This window comes from Zingiber officinale, unplaced genomic scaffold, assembly GCF_018446385.1.
Source record: "Zingiber officinale cultivar Zhangliang unplaced genomic scaffold, Zo_v1.1 ctg150, whole genome shotgun sequence".
NCBI classification, from domain to species: domain Eukaryota; kingdom Viridiplantae; phylum Streptophyta; class Magnoliopsida; order Zingiberales; family Zingiberaceae; genus Zingiber; species Zingiber officinale.
Window position 1 is genome coordinate 1 of NW_024589845.1, and position 14654 is coordinate 14654.

Below are 14654 nucleotides of genomic sequence, written 5' to 3' on the forward strand. Positions count from 1 at the left end.
ACCAGTTTCTGGTTGTGATGTCAAATTTGAGGTCCATTATGCTAGAGAAAGGTCTTGAATTTGGTCAAATGCAATGAAAAGATATACTATTGGAAAATAATGGATAAGCAAGGATGAAAAATAAAACTCGCTTCTGAAATAAAACTCGCAATGAAAAGATATACTGGGTGTCAAGCCTAATGTAACTGCACCAACCCTACCTGCAGAGTTGTTTTGTTTCTAGGTGAAGGCACATTTTGAATTTTTTGGGTCTAGCTTCTGAACTTGAATAAAAGAGATAAGGTAAGACATTTGATTTCAAATATATTAATTTTTTTTAAGAAAAAATAACTAACCCGATTCAATTTCCAACTGTGTTTATTTGATCTTAAAAATAAAAGTTGTATAATAATGAGAAATAATTAAACAAAAGATCTGAAACCTGACTTTTGCTTTGGATTTTTCTCTTGTAGGTGTGATGAATTATCCATAATGTCGTATACGAAGTTCATTTAAAATTTTCTGCAATATAACCTCTCTTTCTATCATGGTTCCATAGGTTCTTGCTGACAAATATGGTAATGTTGTCCATTTTGGGGAGCGTGATTGTAGCATTCAGGTACATATTTTAAACTATGGGTCATGTTGTTCTTTATTTCATCATATTGAACCTTATGGCTTCTGCACAAATATTGTGTTCTTTTAATTATATCAAAATAGGAGGATAATATGCCATGTTTTATACAAAGGCAATTGTGTTTGATATTTACTTGCCCTTATACCATTATAATAATTCTTTTTATAATATATTATTAGTTTTTAGGTGCCTAGGGCTACTATACCAATATTACTTTCAAGTTATCTTGTCTAAATAGGAGGATAATATGCCTTTTTTACCTTGAACAATATTGAAACTGTTTGAATAAATCTATACTTAATTAAATTAAGTCAAGTTGTAATATATTTAATATGTCTAAATATAGTAAAATGTAAGATAGTACTTGTTAAAACAATTTCTAAGCATGAAACTAAGCTTATGTTTCAATCAACTATGGTTTTGTTAACCACTCTTCTCAAACCCTTAGTATTCCCTAAACCTGTTTACTATGATGCGATCACATTTTTTTCAGATCCAAAACATATTGGGCTCAATTGAATTTACGTATTCAATAAAGATAACCTCTGTAGATACTTCTCTATGTTCAATATTTGTTTTAACTTTTCTTCTTTTATCTCATTAGCTTGTATTACTACTCAAGCTTAAAGGTTATGTTTCCCACACATTTAGTATTTACTTGTGGTTCAACTTCGGAATAAACATGGCTTGATGATGATGACAACTTGTGATTCTATTATAAGATGCTTTAGTAAACTGAAATTTTGCCTGTGGTCCTTCTATCTTTTGCATGTTCCATAGTTCATTTTTTCAAATTTCAATTGATAACCTAAGTTTCAAGTTGTCATCTACTAAGCCAATTAGAATTCTTGGTTAATGTATTCATCTCAGTATGTTGTTATAGATTTTTTTTAAAAAATAAATAAATAAATTGTGCTTTGCATATTGTTGAATTGGCGCATACATAGCTTTATAAAAAATTAACTCATCGACTTTGAATCTGATTTGTTGGGAGCCAAATCTCTCCTTGTGATGTTACTTGGTTTTCTCATGATCATTATTTACATGTCTATCTAACATTAGTTTGTATTTGAAATAAAAATGCTTATCATCATCTATCACACATTGATATTTATTTCCATATGACATAGAAATTAAAAACAAGTGAAAAGTTCTTTCATTTGTGTAGGAGGAACTTAACAAGATAAATGCAGAACTTAACTAGTGACCTCATTTATGCACAAGGGCAGGTATCGAAACCAAGAATAACCTAATTGAACCAAACCAAATCCAATCTAAAAATTTGATTTATTGATTTACAAATTTTGTTTCAATTTGAAAATAGGGAAATTTAAGTTCTGCTTTGGGACTATTCTAAACTAAAGAATAAAGATTGAATTGTCTACATGGAGAGAGGAGCTTTGGAGGCTTATGTGATAGTCATGTCCCAACTAAAAGGAAAGTTTTATATGTGGTATGACCATATTTTATGAATCAGAGTGTTGGGCTATTAAGGAAACAACGCCTACAAATATATAAAATGGATGTTTGATATTTACTAGTATCAATAAAATAAGAATACCAAGATATGAAAGATATTTAGTTTAGCTCCAATAGATAACAAAATGAATGAAAATAGCTTGAATTGATATGGATTCAAAGATGACCAAACGAGTTGATCAAACATGGCTTGATGGTGATGACTAGGGTAAACCAACCAAACTGAACTGCTAAGAACATATGTGTACATGTGTAGGTACCTATGAAGAGAATAAACTTAAATCACTTTAATTTTTAAATGTAAACCTAACCAATAGGTTTGTTGGGTTTGGAAGCTTATTTGTTTCATGTTTGGTCTCAAAAGTTACAATTTAGATTTGGTTTTGGATTTCCTGATAGACTGAAAACCGTGCCCATGCACAACAATGCTCATGAAGTCATCCCCAAGTCTGCATAGTGGACATTTATTATTGCTTTTGGTGTTCCTTAATATAGAAGCACCACAGTCATGATTGTGATCCACCCTTAGGATCTATGATCCTATTTCCCAAGTAGGATGGTAATTATGTTGGGATCTTACAAAGTGGCAATCCAATCCTATGTTCTCTTGCAGTTCAAGCTTGATATGCATTGAAAATAAATCATCTTTGCCATTCCGTGGCACTACGAAGACAACTATATGAGACTGCTTTTTAATTTTTGAGGAGAATAATCACTTTTGTAAGTCATTTATCGTTTATTTCTAGCTATGTAAAAATGCAATGCCTTTGTAGTTATATTTAAAAAATTCATAAAATTACTTTGTGTTATTTGAATGATGCAAAGTATCAAATGTTTTGATTAATACTAGATATTGGAATATAGAACATGTAATAAAAGGTTATCAATATCAAATGCAATTTCTCATGAAAATATTTTGTGAAATTGTAGGATCTTAAGATCATATGGTCCTCATAGGATCTTAATTCTAACAACCTTGTCCACTAGATGTCTTCGTAAACCTGTTAATTGTGAAATCTTCCAATGCTTAAGTCGGTTCAAGTGGTAAAATATTAGAATGCAAAGTAACAGTGCTGTGTGTTCAATATTTTAGGCTTTTTGTATTACCTTGGTGATGCTACAAGTGAATGTAGCAATTTTGCTTTAAGTCGCATGAAATACAGAATGCGGTTAAGCTGCTTTCTGATTCATTATGCAGGTATATGTTAGGTGATGTGGCTGTGAATCTTATGTCACATGCCAGCATCTGGTTGGTGTTCAATTGGCTAGTAAACCAACAATGACTTTAATTGTAAAATTTTGAATTTTGATGACTGTTTAACATATTTTTTGGCACTTTGTGCCGATGTTATGAAATAGCCTACAAAACGGGTTCTAAAGGATTAAATTTTTGTACACTGAAATAACTTCACAGAGGAGAAACCAGAAACTTCTAGAGGAAGCTCCTTCACCTGCTTTGACCCCAGAACTACGTAAAGCTATGGGTGATGCAGCTGTAGCAGCTGCTGCATCTATAGGTTACATTGGTGTAGGAACTGTTGAATTTCTCTTGGACGAAGGAGGTTCTTTCTATTTCATGGAGATGAACACCAGGATACAGGTATTTACAGTTTTTATGCATGTGCTAGTTTATGGACCTGGAAGGTTATGATTAAATGTCATTTCAACCAAAACCAGGTAGAGCATCCTGTCACAGAAATGATTTCTTCAACTGACTTGATTGAGGAACAAATACGTGTGGCTCTTGGTGAAAGTTTGACTTACAAACAGGTGCAATACATTTTATTATTCATTTATAAACTCAATTTACTTGAGCTCATAATTTATTATAGTCTGCTTAATACACAGGAAGATATTGTTCTGAGAGGGCATTCAATTGAGTGCCGTATTAATGCAGAAGACCCTTTCAAAGGGTTTCGTCCTGGACCTGGTACTCTTTTACTCTTTGATTCTTAATTAGTTATTTGAAAAATATCACCTAATAAATTGAAAAAGTAGAATTCAATAGTCTATAACTAGGCTCTTTAATTTTTTTTCACCTTCTGTTCTATTTTTCTAGAGACCAGCTGTGTTTCAATCCCAAGTTTTCTTCATCCACCCTGACCAGTGAAACTATTGAGTTTTGGACTGGTTTATATTGAATTATTGTATTCTAGAAAAGCTTCTGTATGATATCATGCAAATTGCAGGGAAAATCACATCGTACTTGCCATCTGGAGGACCATTTGTGAGAATGGATAGTCATGTTTACCCAGGTTACGTGGTTCCCCCAAGCTACGACTCTTTACTTGGGAAGGTGCCTTACTGATTTGTTTTTATTATTTTGTTAAGGTGGTTATTGTTGGTTCTGTTGTGAGATTTCTTGGCTCTCTTGTCCTGACTCGTCTTATACAAGGATTATTGATATCATAGCTCCTGTAGTTCTTACAGTTTGGTTTATTTTAATTCAGCTTATTGTTTGGGCACCAACCAGGGAGAGAGCAATAGAACGAATGAAAAGGGCCCTGTGTGACACCATGATCACTGGTTAGTAAACCGTCACTGAATCAAAAACTCAACAAATTCATTGAGTTGTTGCTTTTCATCAACCAAGAACACCGATCTGTTGCAATATATTAGAGTATATGACTAGATTTTTCGTGCCTGAATGATTTCATTTCACACATTTTTATTTGGAAGAGAAAATGTTTTCACCAATCTCAAGTTTTCTGCCTTCACATGTCTAGCTGCTATTTCTTTTCTTGGCTTGCTGATATATATTCTTGGAATAGACAACGAACTTGTCTTTTTTATGTTATACCTTCGTGTTACTTTGTTACCGTCAATCCTCTAATCATTTACTGTACCCAAAGTAAAACTCAAGTGAAATTTGGTATAAACACCGCCACAAATGAAATTTATTCTCTTATTCCTCCACAACTCATTTAGTGGAATAAAGGTTTGGTTATTGTTGTTGTATTTCTCCAGAGTCATGAAAATTGGAGTTTAAAGTTTTGAAATTTGTTGTCATTATGGTACAAGACCTGAAGCTTTACAGCACAAGGCAACATTTAAAAGGAAAAGCTTGTTTATGTAGTAGTGTATTCTTTTTCATATATGTTTCGAGTAACAGATTATTAGTATTTTTTTCCCCTTGAACAGGAGTACCTACCACTATTGAGTACCATAAGTTGATTCTTGACATTGAGGTACTATGCCAAATATGAATTGTCAAATATAACTCAGGTAGTAAATTCTAGTCATTTCTCATCTTTGTTTATATAAAACAGGATTTCAGAAACGGAAAGGTGGACACTGCATTCATACCAAAGCATGAAAATGAGTTGGCTGCAGTGAGTATCTCGCATAATCCTTTAGTCAGGTTTTCGCGAAGTGAATTGACTGATCCATTGTGTTCCAATGCAGCCCCAGAAGGTGATCCTGTCTACCTCAGAAAAAGAGCTTTCTGTATCGAACAACTAGATTTACCAGGATTTCTGAAGGAATAGCTGCGGTTTGCTTGCGTTATAAGAGTTTGGCACCAGAATAACCTTCTGATTACTTGCTTCTTCTCATGTTGCTTTCTTTCTTATGAAAGACAATCTATCACTTTTGTCTTCTGTTTTCAAACAAAAAGGGAGGTGTATCTCATAGTGCAGATATATATAGCGAAATTCATGTGGCAAGAATCATATAAGATGATATTTATCAGGAGAAAACTGTTCAATAATTAACACCTGATGCATCATTTGTTATTCAGGTCATGTTCATATACGAAGCAAACACACAAATATAAAAATCTACTAGTGTTGAAGAATTAATTACATTTGAAAGGAAGACAGTTGTTGTCTCTGTGCTGACCTGCAAAACAAGGAACTCATCCGAGAGTGATGTATTCCATGAGCTCAAGCTTTAATTCTATAACAAGTGCTTCCTGCATTAGAAGAAAAGAAAACGAAAGAAAAAAATATCAGTAGTTAGAATTTCTTTGGAATTTTCATGTAGCATATATATTTTTTAATTTAGGTAGTCCGTTTCGTCCGATGTTTTTTTATTTGTCTGCCGGATAAATTTAAAACACATGATGCACATTAGAAGTTGAAGTATAAGATATTAGTTTCATTTGGAATTCAAATTCCGATTCTTTTTGAGAATTCTATTTGCAAATAAATTTTCTTCAACCTAAATTCAGTGGCTCGAACATTAACTTCTTTAACACAAATTGAAGTGCTTTTTTTTTTATAATCCATGTTTTCAGATTTTACACTATTAATTTTAATTTTGAACGTCTACTCTTTAATTTGTTTATTGAATAAATTTGAAATATAATGTATGCATATTTAGAAGTTGGTTTCTAAAATATTATTTAGAATTCAAATTTTAACTCTTTTATTATTATTTTTTAAATATTTTTATCTCTACGCTACAATTCCCTGTTTTCACGTTCGTTTACTCAAGTCCGACACGGGAAACTTTTTCGAGTTTATTTTCTAATTCAGTGGCTAATAATCTATTATTTTTTTATTTCATTTTACACTCTTTTCTTTTAAAAAAAAATCAGTTTATGATTGGTTGAGAAGGAAAAAAACACAGAGAGATTGTTTTAATAAAAAGAATTTTAAAAAACTAATATTTTTCTATTGTTTTCCATCTTAAATGTTGATAATTAAATTTATATTACTTATACAGCTTATAACTCATTGGAATCATATGTGTTCAAGTTTATATATATTCTCGTCGAACCAGAGCTAAGCAATTGATTAGTAACTGAACGAACCAATTTTGATAAATCGAATCGAACCAATATAAAAATTGATTGATTTGGTCAAAAATTAAGTTGATTTACTAATTGAACACTTGATTGACCAACTGCTCTTTAGATGTGAGCAATGAGCGTGAGTCACAAATTAGGAATTTTAAACTTCGATTCGAACATAGCAGTTAATTGATATAATAAATTGTTATACTTAGGGCTATAAATAAATTAAACATTAATGAATAAATTTAATGTTCGACTTGATAAAAATTTATTTATATTCATTCAATATACACAAAATCAATTAAATAAATAAGTTTAAATACATATACGTTTACCTCGTTAATATTCATGAATAACGTCTATGAATAATGTTCGTGAACAAACGTTCGTGAATAATATTCATGAACCATGTTAATTAATAAAATTCTTATCAATGTATTAAATAAATAATAAAATAAATAAATTTAAATTATTAAGCTCAATAACCAATCAAACAAGTAAAAATTTCAAATACTGAAAGAAGCTTTACTTTATCTTTTATGTGTTGCAAAATTACATGTACTCTCTTGCAAGAGAGAAACCCCTTGTTCCCCTAGGCTAGCAGGTCAGGTTTGGCCCCCCTGATAGTCTAGGCTTTTCCTTGATGGAATAAAGGTCTCTTTTTACCGGAAAAAAAAAAAAAAAGTTGATCCGGCTTATAACCATAAAAGGGAAGTACATACACAGGCCATAAGAAGCTTGAAGACTTTAAAGTTCGACTTATCTACAATTCTACATTTACTATATCATCCGGTTTCTAATAACATAATAGTCGACCGATATATTTAGTTTAATTAATTTAAAATAGAGACTAAATCAATTAAACTGAATTAACTGTTATTTAAAAAAAACTGAACTTCTAAATTAATTGAATCAAAATTTTAAATTCGATCCATTAGATCGATTAATTTAGTTTAATTAATTTTTGCTCACCCATTCGGGAATGTGCCCACTAAATATTTAGTACGTATAATAATAATAATTTCAATTATATACATGAAAATTTAATATTAATAAATTTAGAAAAAAACTGTTTCATCTAAATGATTATAAATAATTTTAATAATAAAAAAAATGGAAATTAAAACCCCTCGTTACAACATTTATAAAAATAGTTCATCTAACCGGTTAAACTGAATTAACTATTTTTTTAAAAAAATAAATTTTCGAAATAACTTAACTCAATTTATAAATTAAATTGATTCGATCGATTAATTGGATTTAGCCGACATTTTGCTCATCCTCACGTGGAACGTGTTCACATTTAATTACATACATAAATTTTCAACATTAATAAATTTTAAAAATATTGCTTTTTTATCAAAATTATTATGAATAATTTTAATAATAAAAAATAGACAATTAAAACCCCTCGCTACAACATTTATAAATTTCATCCCCAATTAAGGATTATTTTTAAATGATGCAATCCTAGTAGACATATTCAAATAAATTTTCAAGATTTTATCTTTATTTTTGTTATAATAAGTTTATATTTAATTTTCCTTTTAAATAAGTTACTACATTTCTTTTTCAATTAGAATAGTGGTTAGACTTTTTCTCTTAAGGACTATGCTATCGTTACATGCCTATTAGAATAAAAATATAATTGGTTAATCAATTTCGGTTAATTATTGTTGGCCATTTCTCCAATCTCCTTTTAGACAGGATGCAGGTGTGTGTATATTACACACACAGGAGTGGTATCCTGAGGTGCATATCCTACCATTCCGTACAGTGAAAGTGAGCTAGGGGGTGAGAGAGGCTATGTGTGAAGGGTTAAGCTCGCGGCTGGTGAGGGAGAGGTCGCAATAGGAGAGGGTTGAGCGATGCTTCCGTTAGGGCTCGCGGAGAGGAAGAGGAGAGGTTTGAGGGGTTTTTTTTTCTCTCGCCGTTCGCGCAACTTGCCTCTCATATGTTATTTTATATATTAATTATTTTAAATTTTATTATGTATTTATTTATCTTTATTCTTTATATCTTCTCCTTCATCGTGTTTAAATAATTGAACGTTATTAATGTGAGTGTTATAATATCTATCTATATTGTTTTGTAATAATAATTGAGTATTTACTATTTAAGTATTATAATATCCAATATGAATACTCTATTGAAATTACCGTGACTGATATGTTCAGTTACATTTAATCGAATTTGAACTTTTATTTTCAAATAGCATATCATCCATATTGATTTGAATATTAATATATATTATTTTTTCAAATAACATGTCACGTAGTAATTATATTAATATTTTTTATTAATAATATTTATATTTATTTTAATATTAATAATGATTATTTTAAATTTCACTATGTATTTATTTATCTTTATTCATTATATTTATTTATTAACCGCGTTTAAATAATGGAATGTTGCTAATATGTGAGTATTATAATATTTATTTATATTATTTTAATAATATTATAATACCCACACGTTAATACCAATATTACTGGAACGCATTCACAGATTAAAATAATAGCTTTTAATTATTCAACATTAGTAAATTTAAAAATGCTGTTTTTATCAAAATTATTTTAAACAATTTTAATAATAATAAACAAAAAATTAAAACACTACGCTATTTCAGATAAACATATTCAAAAAAATCTTTGGAGATCTTATCTTTATTTTTTCCCTTTTTAAAAATAAAATTATATTTAATTCTTCTTTTAGATAAGTTATTAGATTAGATCATTAGAATACTCTGTTTAGAATTTTTTTCCTCTTTAACAGTTTCCGTTAGATGCCTATTTAAAGAGACGTTAAATAATATAATTGATTACTTCGATCTCCCACCAGACTATCGCTCGTTCTCAAAAACCCTAGATTTCGCCGGTCTCGTATCTTCTCTCCGTTCTCTTTCGCTCGTTCTCAAAAGCCCTAGATTCCGCGGCGGGTGGTGATGGAGACTTTGAAGGAGCTGGAACGCTTATCTTTGCTCTCCAATATATGCACGGAACTCGAGTCCCACGTTGGCTCCGGCGACAAGATATTGGCAGAGTTCATCGCCGATCTCGGCCGCAACTGTGAGACCGTCGATGAGTTTGAAGCTAAGCTAAAGGAGTTTGGGGCTGGCGATCTGCCTGACTACCTCGTTCGCTCCCTCATCACCATGATCCACGCCATCCTTCCCCCCACGTTCAAGACCGGCAAGAAATCCACTCCTGATGACGACGAGAAATTATCCGCCTTCCCCGCTCTCTGCCGCCCAGATGACCGCGATAGGGGTCGCGAACGTGACCGGGGTGAAATACACAGAAATGATCGTGATAGGGAAAGAGATAGCGGCAGAGATAGAGATCGGAATCCAGATTGGAACAGAGATCGGGACAGAGAGAGGGATCGTAGATGGAAGAAGCACAGCTACTATAGAGTTCATGACGAAGATGAAGAGGAGGAGCAGCACAGAGAGAGGAGGCATCCAGCTCAACCGCGCAGAACTTCTGATGAACCAGAGCTTTACGCAATATACAAAGGAAGAGTTTCGCGGGTTATGGACGCAGGGTGCTTCATCCAGCTGAACGACTTGGGGGGAAAGGAAGGTCTGGTTCATATCTCCCAGATTGCCAATAGGAGGATTGCCAATGCAAAGGATGCAGTTAAGAGGAACCAAGAAGTTTATGTGAAGGTCATTTCAGTGTCAGGGCAGAAGCTATCCATGAGGGATGTAGATCAGAAAACTGGAAAAGATCTTCTTCCGATGAGGAAGAGCTCACAAAATGAAGCTTATATGGCAAATCCAGTAAGTGGAAATGGAGGCCCGATGAGGAGGTTAGGTCTTTCAGGGATTACTATTGTAGAGGAGAATGAAGACAGACTATCAACGAAGCGACTCAAGAGAATGAGCTCACCTGAGAGATGGGAGGCAAAGAAGCTCATTGATGTTGGTGTTATGAACGTCCATGAATATCCAATGCTCAATGATGATCAGGATGGAATCTTGTATCAAGAAGAGGGTGCTGAGGAGGAGATAGGGATTGAGCTCAATGAGGATAAACCTTCCTTCTTGCAGGGGCAGAGTCGTTATTCAATTGACATGTCACCTGTCAAAATTTTCAAGAACCCGGAGGGATCTTTGGGAAGAGCAGCTGCGCTGCAGTCGGCCCTCATCAAGGAGAGAAGGGAGTTAAGGGAGCAGCAGCAGAGGACAATGCTAGATTCAATTCCCAAAGATCTCAATCGTCCGTGGGAAGATCCAATGCCGGAAACTGGCGAGCGGCATCTTGCACAGGAACTTAGGGGAGTGGGATTGTCAGCATATGAGATGCCGGAGTGGAAGAAAGATGCTTATGGAAAAACTGTAACGCTTGGGCAGAGATCAAAGTTGTCAATGCAGGAACAAAGGCAGAGCCTTCCTATTTATAAATTGAAAAAAGAGTTGGTTCAAGCTGTGCACGACAATCAGGTTCTTGTTGTGATTGGTGAGACCGGCTCAGGAAAGACAACACAGGTGACTCAGTATCTTGCTGAGGCAGGATACACAACAAGAGGGAAAATTGGGTGCACACAACCTCGAAGGGTGGCAGCTATGTCTGTTGCAAAGCGGGTGGCTGAAGAATTTGGTTGTCGCCTGGGTGAGGAGGTTGGTTATGCTATTAGGTTTGAAGACTGTACTGGCCCTGAGACTGTGATCAAATACATGACAGATGGTATGCTTCTCCGGGAGATTTTAGTTGATGAAACTCTATCACAGTACTCAGTAATTATGTTGGATGAAGCTCATGAAAGGACCATCCATACTGATGTTCTCTTTGGGTTGCTAAAGCAGCTTGTGAAGCGAAGACCAGACCTTCGGTTGATTGTGACATCTGCTACGCTGGATGCAGAGAAATTCTCTGGCTACTTCTTTAACTGCAACATTTTCACCATTCCGGGAAGAACTTTCCCAGTGGAGATACTTTATGCCAAGCAACCGGAAATTGATTATTTGGATGCAGCACTTATCACTGTTTTGCAGATACACTTGACAGAACCTGAAGGAGATGTACTTCTCTTCTTGACTGGCCAAGAAGAGATTGATCATGCCTGCCAGTCTCTGTATGAGAGAATGAAAGGGTTAGGAAAAAATGTGCCTGAGTTGATAATCTTGCCGGTATACAGTGCACTTCCCAGTGAAATGCAGTCCAGAATTTTTGATCCTGCTCCTCCTGGGAAGCGGAAAGTGGTTGTGGCTACCAACATTGCAGAAGCTTCCTTGACCATTGATGGTATTTACTATGTCGTGGATCCTGGCTTTGCTAAACAAAATGTCTACAACCCGAAGCTTGGGCTTGATTCACTGGTTATTACACCCATCTCACAAGCTTCTGCAAAGCAGCGAGCTGGTCGTGCTGGGCGTACAGGTCCTGGTAAATGTTTCCGACTATATACAGAGGGTGCTTACTGCAACGAAATGTCTCCAACAACGATTCCAGAAATCCAGAGGATCAATCTTGGTATGACGACTCTCAATATGAAGGCTATGGGTATAAATGACTTGCTATCCTTCGATTTCATGGATCCTCCATCACCTTCTGCCCTCATATCTGCGATGGAACAACTATATAGTCTTGGAGCCCTTGATGAGGAAGGGCTCCTGACAAAATTGGGTAGAAAAATGGCTGAGTTTCCATTGGATCCTCCTTTATCAAAAATGCTTCTCGCTAGTGTGGACCTTGGATGCAGTGATGAAATTTTGACTATTATAGCAATGATTTCGACTGGGAACATTTTCTACAGACCGAGAGAGAAACAAGCCCAGGCAGATCAAAAAAGAGCAAAATTCTTTCAGCCAGAAGGGGATCACTTAACACTGCTTGCTGTATACGAGGCGTGGAAAGCTAAAAACTTTTCAGGGCCTTGGTGCTTTGAGAATTTTGTGCAGTCCCGTTCGCTTAGAAAGGCTCAGGATGTGAGGAAACAGCTTCTTACTATCATGGACAGGTATGTCATTCATTATCTGACTTGTTTGTCATTTCTTTCACATTCTTTGTTAATTCACCACTAAATGTCTATTTTTCATTGTTTTTTTATTACTGCAATTATATTTGTCAAAATTGGCACATCCCTCCCATGAGATATAGAGAAATCTTGATTTTTTGAGAGAAGAATCTGATATTTTGACACTGATGCAGTTGATGTAATTGAATTCCATGTGATTGATTGGAGGCAGCCATTCATTGACTGGATTCAATATAGAATAGTAAATGCTTTTAGAAAGTTCCTTTGCCTTAGTTTACATGGTTTTCCTTCATGGATCAACTCTTTTGCAATTTGCAAATGATTTGTTACGAGGTCTTCGGCTCTTCGCTAAATATATGTGATAAACTACATTTTGATTTAAGCTTGCAACTCACGTAGTCTATGCAAACTGTCATTTGAGAAAGTCATGATTCATATACTTAGATGTAAATATTTTGGGTTTCTATTGTCCTTGTCAAACTGTGATTGTTCTCAACTTGATGTAGCTTGTCATTGCCAAACTTCAACTGATAATTTACCTCACATTACAGATACAAGCTTGATGTTGTTAGTGCTGGAAAAAATTTCACAAAGATAAGGAAGGCGATTACAGCGGGTTTCTTCTTTCAAGCAGCCAGGAAGGACTCCCGAGAAGGCTACAGGGCACTAGTGGAAAATCAAACCGTGTTTATCCACCCCAGCAGTGCACTATTTCAAAGGCAACCAGACTGGGTGATCTATCATGAGCTTGTCATGACAACCAAGGAATACACGAGGGAAGTTACGGTCATCGACCCCAAGTGGTTGGTGGAGTTAGCTCCAAGACTGTATAAGTCTTCAGATCCAAATAGGATGAGTAAACGTAAGCGCCAGGAGCGTATCGAACCGCTGTACGACCCATATCACGAGCCTAACTCGTGGCGTTTGAGCAAGCGCCGAGCTTGAGGCTGTCTGGCAATTTCTACTGTCTCGTCTTCCAGTTTTAGGAACTCTTTGGTTTCATTTTGTAATGTGAGCTATGGAGCTGAAGTTTGAGCCTTTTTTATCTTCTTTGGCTCTCCCTTCCCAACTGTAATACTGTATTTAGTGAATTAGTAGCTACAGACTGATTTGTTGTAGCCACATATGATTGGAATTCTATTCCGAGAAAAGATTCTTGTGGTCAATAGAGGAGAAATTGCAGTCAGTGATCCGCAGAATTGTTTTGTTTCTGGGTGAAGGCACATTTTAAATTTGTTGGTTCTTCTGAAATAAAACTCGCAAACTTGATTCAGTCAAACTCGAATAAAAGAGCTAAGGTAACACGTTTGATTTCAAATATATTAAATTTTTTTCAGAAAAAATACTAACCCGATTCAGTTTCCAATTGTGTTTATTTGATCTTAAAAATAAAAATTGTTTAATAATGAGAAATAATTAAACCAAAAAAAAAAAAAAAAATCTTAAACCTGACTTTTGCTTTGGATTTTTCTCTCGTAGGGCCGATGAATTACCCATAATCTCGTATACGAAGTTCATTTAAATTTTTCTGCAATTTACCCTCTCTTTCTATGTTTCCGTCCGTTCTTACTGACAAATATGACAATGTTGTCCATCTTATTCTTGGGGAGCATTATTGTAGCATTCAGGTACATATTTTAAATTATGATTCATGCCCGTCTTTATTTCATCATACTAAACCTTACGGTTTCTGCACAAATATTGTGTTCTTTTAATGATATCAAAATAGGAGGATAATATGCCATGTTTCATGAAAGGCAATTGTGTTCGATATTTACTTGCCCTTATACTATAATCTGTTTTTAGGAGCCTAAAGCTAATATACCTATCTTGTCT

At 34.4% G+C, this 14654-nt stretch overlaps 2 protein-coding genes across 2 annotated transcripts; both read left to right on the top strand.

Moving 5' to 3' along the window:
* Positions 1 to 538: 538 nt before the first annotated feature.
* LOC122036400 (biotin carboxylase 2, chloroplastic-like) lies at positions 539 to 5829 on the top strand (the record flags this gene model as incomplete). Its single annotated transcript, XM_042595696.1, has 9 exons — positions 539 to 598; positions 3510 to 3695; positions 3773 to 3865; positions 3944 to 4025; positions 4285 to 4391; positions 4546 to 4621; positions 5237 to 5283; positions 5365 to 5427; positions 5501 to 5829. Coding segments are annotated over 9 exons (771 nt in total), but the record flags the coding sequence as incomplete, so codon positions are not given.
* Positions 5830 to 9665: 3836 nt separating this feature from the next.
* On the top strand, positions 9666 to 14004 carry LOC122036388 (probable pre-mRNA-splicing factor ATP-dependent RNA helicase DEAH5). Its single transcript, XM_042595683.1, has 2 exons — positions 9666 to 12800; positions 13370 to 14004. The coding sequence occupies exons 1-2, from the start codon at positions 9781 to 9783 to the stop codon at positions 13761 to 13763; spliced, it is 3414 nt and encodes a 1137-aa protein (XP_042451617.1). The 5' UTR covers positions 9666 to 9780; the 3' UTR covers positions 13764 to 14004.
* The last annotated feature ends 650 nt before the right edge of the window (positions 14005 to 14654 follow it).

Bases quoted from the DNA above. Each gene is read 5' to 3' on its own strand.
- LOC122036388 (XM_042595683.1), top strand. From the start codon at position 9,781: ATGGAGACTTTGAAGGAGCTGGAACGCTTATCTTTGCTCTCCAATATA. The intron at 12,801-13,369 runs GTATGTCATTCA...CTCACATTACAG, and splicing joins CTTCTTACTATCATGGACAG to ATACAAGCTTGATGTTGTTA.